At 40.9% G+C, this 12,795-nt stretch overlaps 1 protein-coding gene across 1 annotated transcript in view; it reads right to left on the bottom strand.

Moving 5' to 3' along the window:
• The window catches only part of SGPL1 (sphingosine-1-phosphate lyase 1), a 38,327-nt gene that overhangs the window by 3,971 nt on the left and 21,561 nt on the right, over positions 1–12,795 (bottom strand). Inside the window, exons 7-13 of the mRNA XM_075610589.1 lie at positions 9,828–9,916; positions 8,063–8,168; positions 4,319–4,417; positions 3,812–3,958; positions 1,970–2,208; positions 815–961; positions 239–359 (exon numbers count right to left, since the gene is read on the bottom strand). Of these exons, the coding sequence (XP_075466704.1) occupies positions 239–359; positions 815–961; positions 1,970–2,208; positions 3,812–3,958; positions 4,319–4,417; positions 8,063–8,168; positions 9,828–9,916 (948 nt within the window). The remainder of the gene's footprint in view (positions 1–238; positions 360–814; positions 962–1,969; positions 2,209–3,811; positions 3,959–4,318; positions 4,418–8,062; positions 8,169–9,827; positions 9,917–12,795) is intronic.

The following is a 12,795-nucleotide window of genomic DNA, read 5'->3' as shown; positions in this document are numbered from 1 at the left end:
CATATATATATATATATATATATATATATATATTTTTCAGGTTGAGACTCCTTGCTTCAAACCTAGTTTAAAATAAATAATGAAAAGAGAGGTTGTATAGCCACTAAGGTGCAAGACTAGTCTGAAGGGTGCTTTGTTTCAACAGTGTTTAGTGTCAAAAGGTCCCGCCCGAGCAAGAAATTCACTGGACATATTGATTAAGCTACAGATATTAAACCAAAAAGAAACGTTTTAATACCAATCCAGTGGTTTTGGCTCTAGGGTTTTTCATGATCACTGCAACGGATTCTTTGACATCTTTAACAAACTGTTGTGCAACTCCAGGTTTCGTATGCAACAGCGTAAGACAGATGTGAATACTGTTCAAGAAGGAAAAACAATGTTAAACATGCATGCAAATCCTAACTGCATGTATAGTCTCATTTATTGGAGTGACAAAACTGAGCATATTCAGCCATGCAAAAGATTTCAAGTGGGTCCAGAATATTAGCTAGATTTATTAGGATTTTGGGCGAAAAAGGTTAAACTAATAGGAAATTCAACAGCAAACAACAATACAACCACATTTAAGATATAGTTAAGATTTCATGATGAACCAGAGAAATATAGCTGCAGTTTCTAAATTTCAATGATCAATACCAAGTAAAAAATAAAAAAAAAGCAGTTTCATGTAAGTGTGTGATCAGATGAAAAAGGCAAAATCAGGAAAAAAAACAAAAAAAAACGCCCACCAACCCAGTTTTAATTTTTTTTTTTAAATAGTTATAGTTTCAAATGCCACTATATAAAAAATTACTCTAAATGCAACACTTACCTAGACGGAAACTGGAGTGTGTTCAGGTTCCAGCCCTTTGCCGTCAAAGCGTTTGATAAATGGTATATGTCAAAGGACTTTGATCCAAGCGCAATAACGGAGACATCAGGCTTTCCGAAAATTAAGATATCTTTAATCTTCTGCAACCTTCATAAGATAGACAAAAAGGATATACATAAATAATTATACTAGAAACCTTAAAAAAAAAAAAAAGGTGTACAATCACAACTAGGGAGGAATTAATCAACTGCCTTTGTACTAATTGCGTGAACACCGGCTTCTTTATTTGTAACTATACAATGCCTTTATTTTTTTATTGACTCGTTATATATACACATATGGTCTGATAGAAAAATTAATTCAGGTCTTAACCCTTTGGATCCCCAGGACGAAACTACAGGCATACCCCGGTTTATGGACACTCACGAGTAAGGACATATCGCCCAATAGCAAACAGCAGCTCGCGCGCATGCGCCTGTCAGCACGTTCTGAACGGCAATACCGGCTCCCTACCTGTACCGGAGCTGTGCGCAAGCGGGGAGACTATAGAGGCTGTTACAAATGCGTTATGACAATTGCAGTACAGTACATGCATCGATAAGTGGGGAAAAGGTAGTGCTTCACTTTAAGTACATTTTCGCTTTACATACATGCTCCTATCCCATTGCGTACGTTAATGCGGGGTATGCCTGTACTATGTATGTCATAGGGTCTAGTACAGTAGCTAGCTAATGCACTTTTTGTTCTCCCCTCCCCCCCGGAACATTGCGTACTGCGCCCATAGGAAACAAATGTAAGAAGATTCCTCTTCCATATTAAAGGACTCTGCAATCACATGATCTTGATTTGCGCCTCCGGCAGCCAAATGGTTAAAGCCTAGATACAACTTGTGCCATAGGATATGGCACTAGAAGTTTCATACCAGGAGTGGCCAACTCCAGTCATCAAGGGGTACCAACGGGCCAGTTATTGGTGATATCCCTGCGTCAGCACAGCTATGCTGAAGCAGGGATAGCCTGAAAACCTGATCTGTTGGTGGCCCTTGAGGACTGTAGTTGCCCACACCTGCTCTATAACCAACCGACCTATATAAGAATTTAACTTGCACAAAATAAAATACAAAATATATAGAAGTTTGACATTACTAAAACATACTCTGCGATGATGGAACGTGCCGTTTTAATAATCTTCTTTGTTGCCTCTATATACCCATCTTCTCCCATGTGCATCATCGTGGCCCAACATCCAGCGATTATACCCCCAGGGCGAGACCCAGCGATAGCAGGCGATGCATAGATGCCTCCTTGCCAATCCGGGGCAACAAAGAACTGATAATGTCTGTATTTCTTGTCGCTATACAATATCACAGAGGATCCTTTTGGTGCATAACCATACTGCAAGGAGGCAAGGAAAAGACTTCTACATTAGAACATTAGTCATAACCTTTGCTAGAATGTTAAAATGGTATATTCTGGGACCTATGCACATTAAACTGATGAGCTGCTTATAGTACAAAAACAGACTCCTTTTGTTAATGTTACATATGTCTGAAGCACTTATTCCCATTATGCGCTGTATTATTATGTCACGTGTATTACTGCTGTGAAGCGCTATGTACATGGATGGTGCTATATAAATAAAGATATACATGCAGACTCAGATATTTGGAATATAAATTCTTCAATCCAAGCTCACTCGGATTTATTTAGTTGAATTCATGTGTGTACACTATTTAGTGTTATTTTGAGAGATAAAGTATGGGTGTCTATTCCATAAACTGAGATTACTACCAATTCAGGATTAACAGATAAAACTAAGGGCTGGACCCCGCTGGCTACTGCAGCGCCCGCTGCAGGGACGAGAGCCCTCCCCTCAATGGCGCTGGGCCTGCTGCGAGGGGAAGCCGCAGCGCGAGTTGCTCCTGCTCTCAATAGAATTGAGAGCAGGACTCGCTACGGAGCGCTAAGCCACGCCCCCGGCTGTTCAGCCAATGAGGGCGAACCTGTCGGGTGACGTCATGGCCGCCCCCCCCCCCGGTCTTTTGGTCTGCAGCTCCTTGCAGATCGGGGAATCGGCTGCACGTGCCACCAGTCTCGCGGGCGCGCGTGCAGCAGAGGTACTGGGGCTTCAGCCTCAAACTTTATCAACTATCCCTGACAGCTCAGCTACAGAAATAGCAAAGAAAGTCAGACAAGAGGGGAAAATATGCAGTAAATATTAACAGAGTCATTAAAACACAGTGCGAATAATAAGACGTGCCTACACTCCTTAGTAACTGGGATGACTGACTTCTACAGAAAAATATATATTTATTTTTCAATTTCTAACGAAGTGGAAGATTTAAACTACTAAGCAAATGCAAGGTGGAGTTATGTTGTCAATTATGAAGGAGACTTATACCAGTAATACAGATGTACTGCATCACGGCCATAAAATACTTCTTCCAATGACACTTTCTTTTAAGAAACAAATTATATATCTAATTTTTGTTGCACTATTTGTTTTCACACAATTCATCGGATTTGTAATTTATGGAAATATGTGACCAACCTTATTTTAAAATGGTTGTTGCATGCAGAATGGTTAAAGCAACAGTCTGTGCTGATCTGCTTCTTGTATGGTCTTTTAATTTACTATATATTTTTTTCACTTTCAAAACACAATTTTTAAAATCTGATGCTTCGTTCAGAGACAAACGTTTTAAATATAAAGTATCCGGGAGGCTAAAATGGAGCTCTCCCTAGAGCAGTATAAATGTTACCATGTCAAGCCCAGTAGCTAGAAATTAGGATAATCCTGATTTTTAACCAAAAAAAAAAAAAGGGAGTAGGACATAACTTAAGGGGCAAGATACTTATAGGAGTTCAATTTATAGTATTTGGGAGGGGTGAGATTGCCGCTTTAAAAACAAATAATACAATCCCGCTATTTCTGTGACGGTCTCAAACCAACAAAGACGCATCAGTTTTGTACATTTGCACTTTACACAAGTCTTACCTTGTGAGTATCTGCAGATATGCTTGTCACTCCTTTTACCCTGAAGTCAAAAGGCTTTAAAGGGAAACCAGCTTTCTCCATGAAAACAATGAGGAAACCACCCAGACATGCGTCAACGTGAAACGGGAGCCGATACGTCAATGCAAGCTGCACATAGGGGGGGAAAAAATACAACAACTTGCGTACACAAGAAAAATTACACTTTTTAAAACAGCGTACAATCCACTGCCAACTCATGTAGTTACCATCAATGTGTTTCCAACAGATCGTAAATTAGGCTGACAGAAACAAAATATAATTTCCATCGAGATTAACCTGTTAAATTTAGACAATGTATTAGACTATAAAAGAGAATATACAGCACAGAATAATTTAAAGGTAATTTAGTAACATTAGGCCTACTAATGCCCTAGCTACATTGGTGATGCAAAAAAGATTAAATAAGATTGTTACCTATGTTTGGAGATTATTGGTGGGATGGTCTATAACTTGACAGCTTTTCCTTACCTTTGCTACCTCTTCAATGGGGTCTATGATGCCATGGGGAAACTGAGGAGCCGAACAGACCAGCATAGCAGTGTTCTTAGAGATGGCTCTTTTCATTGCCTGAAAAGTGCAAAAGCTCTGAACAAACCAGAAATACACAAAACATGCCAGTGCAAAGTTGTGTAATATGTAGGAGTTAAAAATGGTGAAAAATCCCAATCTTTAAATGACTGGATACAAATCTCTATTTATTGCTTTTACATTAGAGGGGATTTCTCCGTCACATACACAATGCAATTCAGTTATTTCTTGTATGTTATAGGAACGTACCAAAAGGCTGGATGTTTCTCTAATCCAATATGGTTTAATTAGTTATAAAAAAGCGATAAACAAACTGTCAAATCATGTGCGAATAGTAGAATACCAGTTTCTGGTGTATCTGCCATCTTTGATAATGCAAAAGGAGTGTTTCTAAACCAGAGGATTTCTCCGAAGGTGAAGAGTAAGTAAAGAGAAGGCTCCAATAATATGCACTCACTAGTATAGTCCATCAGATAGAACACAGGCATTCTGTGCAAATGATAGATGAACTGGAAAGAAGTCAGTAGACATGAAGTGTAATAAAGTAGAACAAAGTTGGGATACTGTTACAACCAAAGGTGAAGGGCCCCAAACACAGGTTATAATGTACGATAAATGAGCAGAAGGAAATGAAACAATCTTTAATGTGTCCAACTAAAATAAACTGGGACAGTACTACAGAAAACACAAAGTACATATAGTATACAGTGCAAACTAATGGAATAAACCACTAGCGATTTAGCTGTGTCATGCTCTCCTCTATGTGAATGTAAAGAACAATTAGGAGGGCAGCTGCACAGTAAGTAACTGTCACATACCCTTGAGAAAGCCTACGTGAAACTTACATTGGGTATCCCGCTGACGTCACTCCATCAGCTTCGTTGGTCCGTTCGGAACGTACACAGCTACCGCTAGCAGTCAAGAGCTCCGAGCTGACTACCGACACCGCTATAAGAATACAGGTGTAGCTCCTAGGTCACTTGTGCCTCTCCTATGCATTCAACTGCCGTAGCACCACTTAAGACTCTGTTACTCAGGTCGATTCGTTAAGGAACATACCTCCCACCCTTCTCCACTCTGTTCAGTTTTTCCTTTCGGCAGGGTACAGAATAGTTCACATTGGGGTCAGCATTCAGCACACAGAGAGCTGCTAATACTTGGGCCACCAGCCGCTTTAAATTTGCTTTGCGGGCACGATTGCCTTTACTGTGGCTGTCGTCTCTCCAGTGTGCTCCATGTTTGCTTAAGCTATGGGGCCTTCCACTGATGTCACCTTGCTAGCATGTTGCTCTTTCCTTACCATGTTTTGTGTACTTGTGTGAACTAGGGTGACCAGATTTCCCAGTTTAGCCGGGACAGTCCCGTTTTTTTTAATGTCTGTCCCGGCTGTCCGACATTCTGTAAAATGTCCCGTTTTTTTGTGACTGTCTCGATTTTGACCATCAGAACAGATGAGGCAGCAGAGAGCAAGAAAGCAGGGAGGGGGGAGGAGCGGGGCAGCAGAGAGCAGAGAATGCAGGGAGGAGAGCAGAGAATGCAGGGAGGAGAGCGCTGAGCCTCAGCAGTGTCTGCTGCCAGGGCTCAAGATGGCTTTCCCCTCCCCCCCACCCATTCTCCACAGTGAAAGGTAGGGTGAAGAATGGACACGCACACAACATTCTCTCTCCATGCCGTGTCTCTCTCCCCATGGGGGGGAGGGGAGAGACACAGCATGGCATGGAGAGAGAGACAGCATGGCATGGGGAGAGACACAGCATTGCAAGAGAGACCGCATGGCATGGGGAGAGAGAGACAGCATGGCGAGAGACAGCATGGCATGGGGAGAGAGACAGCATGGCGAAAGGGAGACAGCATGGCGAGAGGGAGAGACACAGCATGGCATGGGGAGAGAGACACAGCATGGCATGGGGAGAGACAGAGAATGGGGGAGAGACACAAAATGGGAAGAGTGGAATGAGAATGGAGGGTGAACCAGAGTGGAGGGATCAGAGGGATGAGAGAGCGACAGAGATGATGAGGGGGGAGGGGGGGAAAAAGAGAGAGAATGGGGTGTGAGTGTGAGAGAAAGAGCGGGGAGGAGAGACAAAGGAGAAGGGGCGCAGTTGGTGATGTCATTTGTTTTATAAAATATTTTTTTTTAATGTGTCCCAGTTTTTACTTTTGTAAATCTGGTCACCCTAGTTTTAACTGGCCGCTGATTTGTGGACCCTCTGTTCCTCAGGTATCATCCCTGTAGGTATATACAATATGCAGAAACTACCCTGGGTTTTACATGCAGCTGTGCTCCACCTAGGTTTACCTTACAGCATATCCTAGCTGTTACCAGAGAGGCCATTCAGCCTACCGAACCAGTTAATCACAGCATATCTTACCTGTAATTATAGAGAGGCCATCTAGCCTCAACCTGCTGAGATTTCCGTTTTTGTAACTTCAAAGCGGTATTAGTGTCTGCAGTCCTCAGTTGGCCACCCCACGGCTCTGTGAACGTGCAACATTCACTACAGATCATTATTTGCACTGATCTTTTGGCTCCCTCCCAATGGTTCTTTACATTCACATTGAGGAGAGCATCACACGGCTAAATTGCTAGTGGTTTATTCCATTCATTTGCACTGTATATTATCTGCACTTTGTGTTCTTGGTAGTACTGTCCCAGTTTATTTTAGTTGGACCCTGTAAGAGATGTGTGCAGAAGTACGCAATGGAGACTGTTTTAAGGCGACAATAAAAATGAGGCTTTATTGCGCCTGTTCCTTTAAACACTGTAATCACAAACAAAAGAAAAACCTACTCCACTTGGAGAAATCACTGCACATTTTACTTCAGCCCTATCTAGCTGGGTGGGTAGCTAAGCTTCTTACTACATACATACATACATAAACACCCCACAGTCCAAAAAGAAAGTCTTATCTGTATCTGGGGTTTTTGTAGGGGAAGGTCTATCTGTTCTCCTGGGTCAGCATCCTTGTGCGCTATGGCATTCTCTGTGTCCAGGTATAGAGGTCTTGTCCCCTTGTCTTGCTGACAGCATACAGTCCTGTGTGCATCAAGACATCTTCTTTTCCTTAGTTCAGCCCAGGTGTGGGCTAAGGAATCTTTCCTGTTTCTCAGAGCAGGCTTTTTCTGACAGTCTTAATCAGGCAGGTGGAGTCTGGTTGATTCCTGGTGTGTAATTAACCAGCACACTGCTGGATTAGAGGCAATTTTTTTCCAACAGTGATAAGTCCCTTTTACAGTCCCATTAAAAATTGCCATTTTATTTATTTATGCTCATTTATCATACATTATAACCCGTGTCTGGGGTTGTAACAGTATCCCAACTTTGTTATACTTCACATCTACTGGTTACTTTCTAGTTCATCCATACTTTGCACACAATGCCTATGTTCTATCTTGATAGACTACTAGCGAGTGCACATTATTGTGGGCTTCTCTATACCCAATCTCCGCCTTTGGAGAGATTCTCGTTTAGAAACACTCATTTTGCCCTTTATTGCCCCTACTGCACCCATCCGTTTACCCATTAGAGGTTGAGCGGGTGTCTCTCCCCCCTTTTCTCTTTGATAATGCAGCTTATTGTTTTCTACATGTAATATAGTAAGCGAAAGATTTGTTTTAAAGTCCATTTGTACAATATGCCAGCAATATGTATACTTATTAAATGGCCAAATACAGTGTCAGTACCTTTACATCCACTTGCATGGTCTTATCTAGTGGAATGTGTACGATCTTCATCCCAAAATAATGAGCCGCCTTATCAAAAGCGGCATGGACACTTACAGGAGCCAAACTAGAATACAGGAATAATCGAATACCGGTGATGACAATTAATGAAATATAGTAAAAACACAGAATACAAGAAACTTTTATTAAAGGGCGAGCATTTGCTTAACACATACTTTGCTACAAATGACAATATCTAGTCCTAAATAATTTTTAATTCTAAATCAACTTGACAAAAAGGTTACTAACCAAATCCCTAGTGGAATGAGGCAGACTAGAATACTTCATGAGTGCAAAAGATTTTGTTTCACAGAATGTATCCTACAATTTATGAATGGCTTATTAGGAAGGTGCTTTTTATGGAGGCGAGTCTTAAATTACAAAAGCTTTGCTATAGCGCTACATATTTGAGGCTGGTTTTAAGTCAAACTACATCATGGTTTAAAAAAAAAAAAAAAATAACTAAGATGCTACCTATAAAAAATAAAAAAATTAAGTACTTGACAACATGTATAAGGTTTACTGCTTATTTGCGTTACATAATAGTATATTTTTTGATTGAATAATTTACCAATATTTACAGTGTTCTTTGCTTCTTCATGAAGACAACGCTGTTGTAATTTCCAAACAGTGTTAAAACACAGCTGGATTCATTACAAGGTTAACAACAACAAGGTGCAAGTATTTGGGCAAATTCTATATCCAGTGAAGTGCTCAGTCATAGCAGGCAGTGGCAGTTTGGAATATATAGCATCAGCCCATGTAACTAAAACTGCTTAAAAAACTCTATTAAGGAAGAAAATATCATGACCTTTTTGTCACCAAGATAAATAAGGGAAGGAAAAAGCGCACAAGCAAAAACGGAGCAGGAAGGACCCACAGTCAAAAAATGAATGAAAAGGGCACTTTAATGTGACAAAGACCCATCCAACGCGTTTCGAACGTCACAACGTTGAAAAAGAACGTTGTGACGTTCGAAACGCGTTGGATGGGTCTTTGTCAAATTAAAGTGCCCTTTTAATTCATTTTTTGATTGTGGGTCCTTCCTGCTCCGTTTTTGCTAGTGCGCTTTTTCCTTCAGTTATTTATCTTATCAACAATACTTTGGAAGCTGCACGACCTGCCTACCACTTGAAGGGAATGTGAGTATTATATTGTTCAGGGGAACCTGCCAACAATGAGACTGATGGTGGGTGGGCAAGTACCATCTACCACCTGTCTTCAGGAGGATAGTAGAAGAACAAAGGAACATAGGGCACAATGGGTTTAGCGAATCAAACTCATTTATTGAGCCAACAGTGTTGGCTCAATAAATGAGTTTGATTCGCTAAACACGTTGTGCCCTATGTTCCTTTGTTCATCTGTTCAGGACTAATTGCAGGCTTTTTTGCAAACACTGGAGCACCGGTAACTGTATCATTATTTTTCTTTTTGAGGTGTGCAGCATTTCTCTTATATTGTCTTTCAGGAGGATAGTACCCATACCATTGGATATTAAGTACTAATATCATTACTCATTCCTTATACCTTGTTTAGTGGTTAAAAAAGGCATATTTAATTCTCATATATCTGCATTGGAGCGCTTTAGCCTTTTTCTATCTAGCTATTTGTCACCAATACATTTTTTATGATGGCTGTGTCATAGATTAAAAAAAAAAAAAAAAGGTGGTCTCAACAATTGTATTCATGGAATTGCTATACCAAAGCAATGTAACTCCATACATACATTTCTGGGTGTTTAATCCCTCTCTCGAAAGCCAAGTCTCGATAAGCTTTGCATGCCATCAGAATGCTTTCTGTGCCACCAGATGTTACCTACAATAAAGAGCAACAGTTGTCTTTGAAAACAACTCACTGGAAATGGACAGATTAAAATCAGGAGAAAGTATCATTGTTCCAGCTTTACAAGGCAGCAAAAATAAAGTGTTAAATAAATATATAGACAAAATTCAGGCACTAGATCCTGCCAAATAGATTACACTTCATTTCTGATACTGGATGTAAATAAAGATAGTAATTTACCAAATGATAAGGGTTTTATACTTTGATTAAAACCAGGTTCCCCTGCATCAATGTTAGAAACATCACCACTACACAAAACCTCATCTTAATTGGAGGTTCAGTTTAAAAAGAGGCAAACCAAGCATCTTTTTTTCTTTTCATACAGGATTGAAGCATGGGGTCCCTGGAGCTGAATCATTTAAGCTGTGGAACCCCCTACTTCCAGAGGTACATACCTACGTAGTGGGTGCCGGTAACCACTACAGGGCTCACATTATAGGCGCTTTTCAAAGCTCCCGAGCCCTGTGGGCCAATAAGAAGCATGGCGTAATCCGGTGCTGCTTTCTATTGGCCATTGTGATCAGGGGCTTTAAAAAACTGCAGGAGATACCAGCACCCCCTTTGGGGGAGTGTCTTCAGAAGCGGTGGGTCCCCAAACTGAAATTAACAGGGTTCAGCTCCAGAGACCCCCTGCTTACTGTACCAGGTAATAAGGATGGTCTCTTTATAGCAAAATTACACTATTAATTCCATGTACAACACACAAACATTTGGAGAACATGTGAAAGATATGAAGCAGCTGAAGATACAATAGATAAATGTGACAACTGCAGTGAAAGACAATTGAACAAAAGGTATTAATCCAGTGTGTGAAAAGCTGCCTGAGGTTGGGTATAGGCTTTTTTTGTATACTGTATATTGTGTAACCCAGTCTGGATGGAGATCACAGCACAAAGTTTAGTCGCCTCTTAGCAAATGTTCTGTTTATTTCAAGCTCCGTACCAGCAAGGAACAGCTATCCACGACCCCGTGTTGACAGTTTTACCCACAGGTTACAGACAAAAGCAAAAAACGCTATCCAGAAGTGAATCAGCTTTAAGTATATAAAAAAAAATTGCCCTGTCTCACATCCAAAGCAAAAACAAAAAAGCATCCAAAGCACGAAGCAATATTACAATATGAATAGACTAAGTTACAATAACTGTGCATGAAAATAAAGGTTACATAGGTTATTCATAAATCACTTAAAGCCCCAGTCTTACCTAAACTTTAAAAAAGTCAAATTTCCACTTTGAGAAATAACATTACACAGGGAGGAAAAAAAAAAAAAATCCAGCCGGGAGGGCTGCATTAAAATATGAACTATACATTAATAATGCATGACTTTTTGCTTTACTGCAAATACATTGTATGCATTAAATTTGTTCTGGGGCATTAAAAAGGAATTATAAGTCAGATTTAAATATATTTAATTCTTAATATACAACATCTTACAAGACATTTCGTCATTGTATTTTTTTTATCACCCATCACTATCATTTTTCTATACTTAATAAAAAAAGTACAATATTGATAAACAAAAAAAGAAAAAAAAAAAGGAAGAGGAAGTAAACATTTGTGGTTAGTACAAAGCAGTGTGTGGGAAATCCCCGTTTAAGGATTTGTCATTTTTTTTGGTGGCTGGTAAATAGCTCAAACATTGCCTTGTATCTCAGTACGCCAGCAGTCTGGCCCTTGAGTCATCATTGCCTAACATTGCAAGAAGCCTTGACATTGTCAGCTGGTCAGCCCATGCTTGTGCTGACTGGCAGTTTGCAAATGAAAAAACAGAAGCAGAAAATCATTTATACAACATATGTAGGGGGAAGTTATAACACAGGCTTGTAATGATCCAAATTACTTTCCAATACCACTGTAATAAGCAGCTTTTTAATAGATGTCAGTAAGGCTGCGCTTATAGTGCCGGCGAGTCAAAACAAATGTATTGACGCAGTCGCGTGCGCTTATAGTAGGCACGACGCGACGACAGCGCCTCGGCTTGGTCGCGATCACTGGAAGTCTTATAAGGCTAATTAGCCAGCTTTCTTTTGCTAAAAACAAGGAGATATCTAGATTGGCCGCATAGCAACAGTTAAGATGCATATCCTACTACAACTTGTATGCCTTTTTCAAAATAAAATCTCTGTACCCATAGATATGCGAAACAACTTTTAATCTAAACTAAATTTTTATCTGGAAGGGCTGCAGACATAGAATGATATTACATATACTGCAAAGACTCGCAATCCCCTACCTGGTGGTACTGGCCCAAATTCTCTTCCATATGAAGGTTCAAATTGAGAGGGAAGCCTTGTGTGAACTAGTGTTGTGAGGTAGTGAGTTTTGAAAAAAAAAAAAAAAAAAACAGGTAACGGGTACCCGGCCAAAATCAATAGTTCTACCCAGCCGGGAACCCGGTTACCCAGTTTTTAACTTACCTGCAGGGTGGCGGCGACACCTAGGAACAGCAGCGGTCCTGTGGCGGTGGCAGCATCGGAAGTGTATTCAGCCTGTGTGGGACAGCAGGAATCCATTCCACAGCACCGCAGCAGGTAAGTAGTGTGTGTGTGTGTGAGCCCCATGACCGGAGCAGGAGATGGAGCGTTTCTATTGGACAGCTGGCTGTTCAATAGAAACGCTCCGTCTCCTGCCCAGCCACGTGGTTCCCCGGCGGCTCACACACACACTGCTTATCTGCTGCGGTGCTGTGGAATGGATTCCTGCTGTCCCACGCCGGCTGAAGACACACTTCTGATGCTGCCACAGGTAAGTGATGTGATTATTTTCAGCTACCCTGACATTACCCGGCGCCGGGCCCACTTCTCAGTTGCCGGGTCCGGGTAGCTGGAAATGTGCCGGGTAACGGGTACTCG

This window comes from Ascaphus truei, chromosome 8 (assembly GCF_040206685.1).
Source record: "Ascaphus truei isolate aAscTru1 chromosome 8, aAscTru1.hap1, whole genome shotgun sequence".
In the NCBI taxonomy this organism is placed as follows: Eukaryota; Metazoa; Chordata; class Amphibia; order Anura; family Ascaphidae; genus Ascaphus; species Ascaphus truei.
Note: the sequence above shows the minus strand (reverse complement) of the source record. Positions and strands in the feature narration are given on the sequence as shown.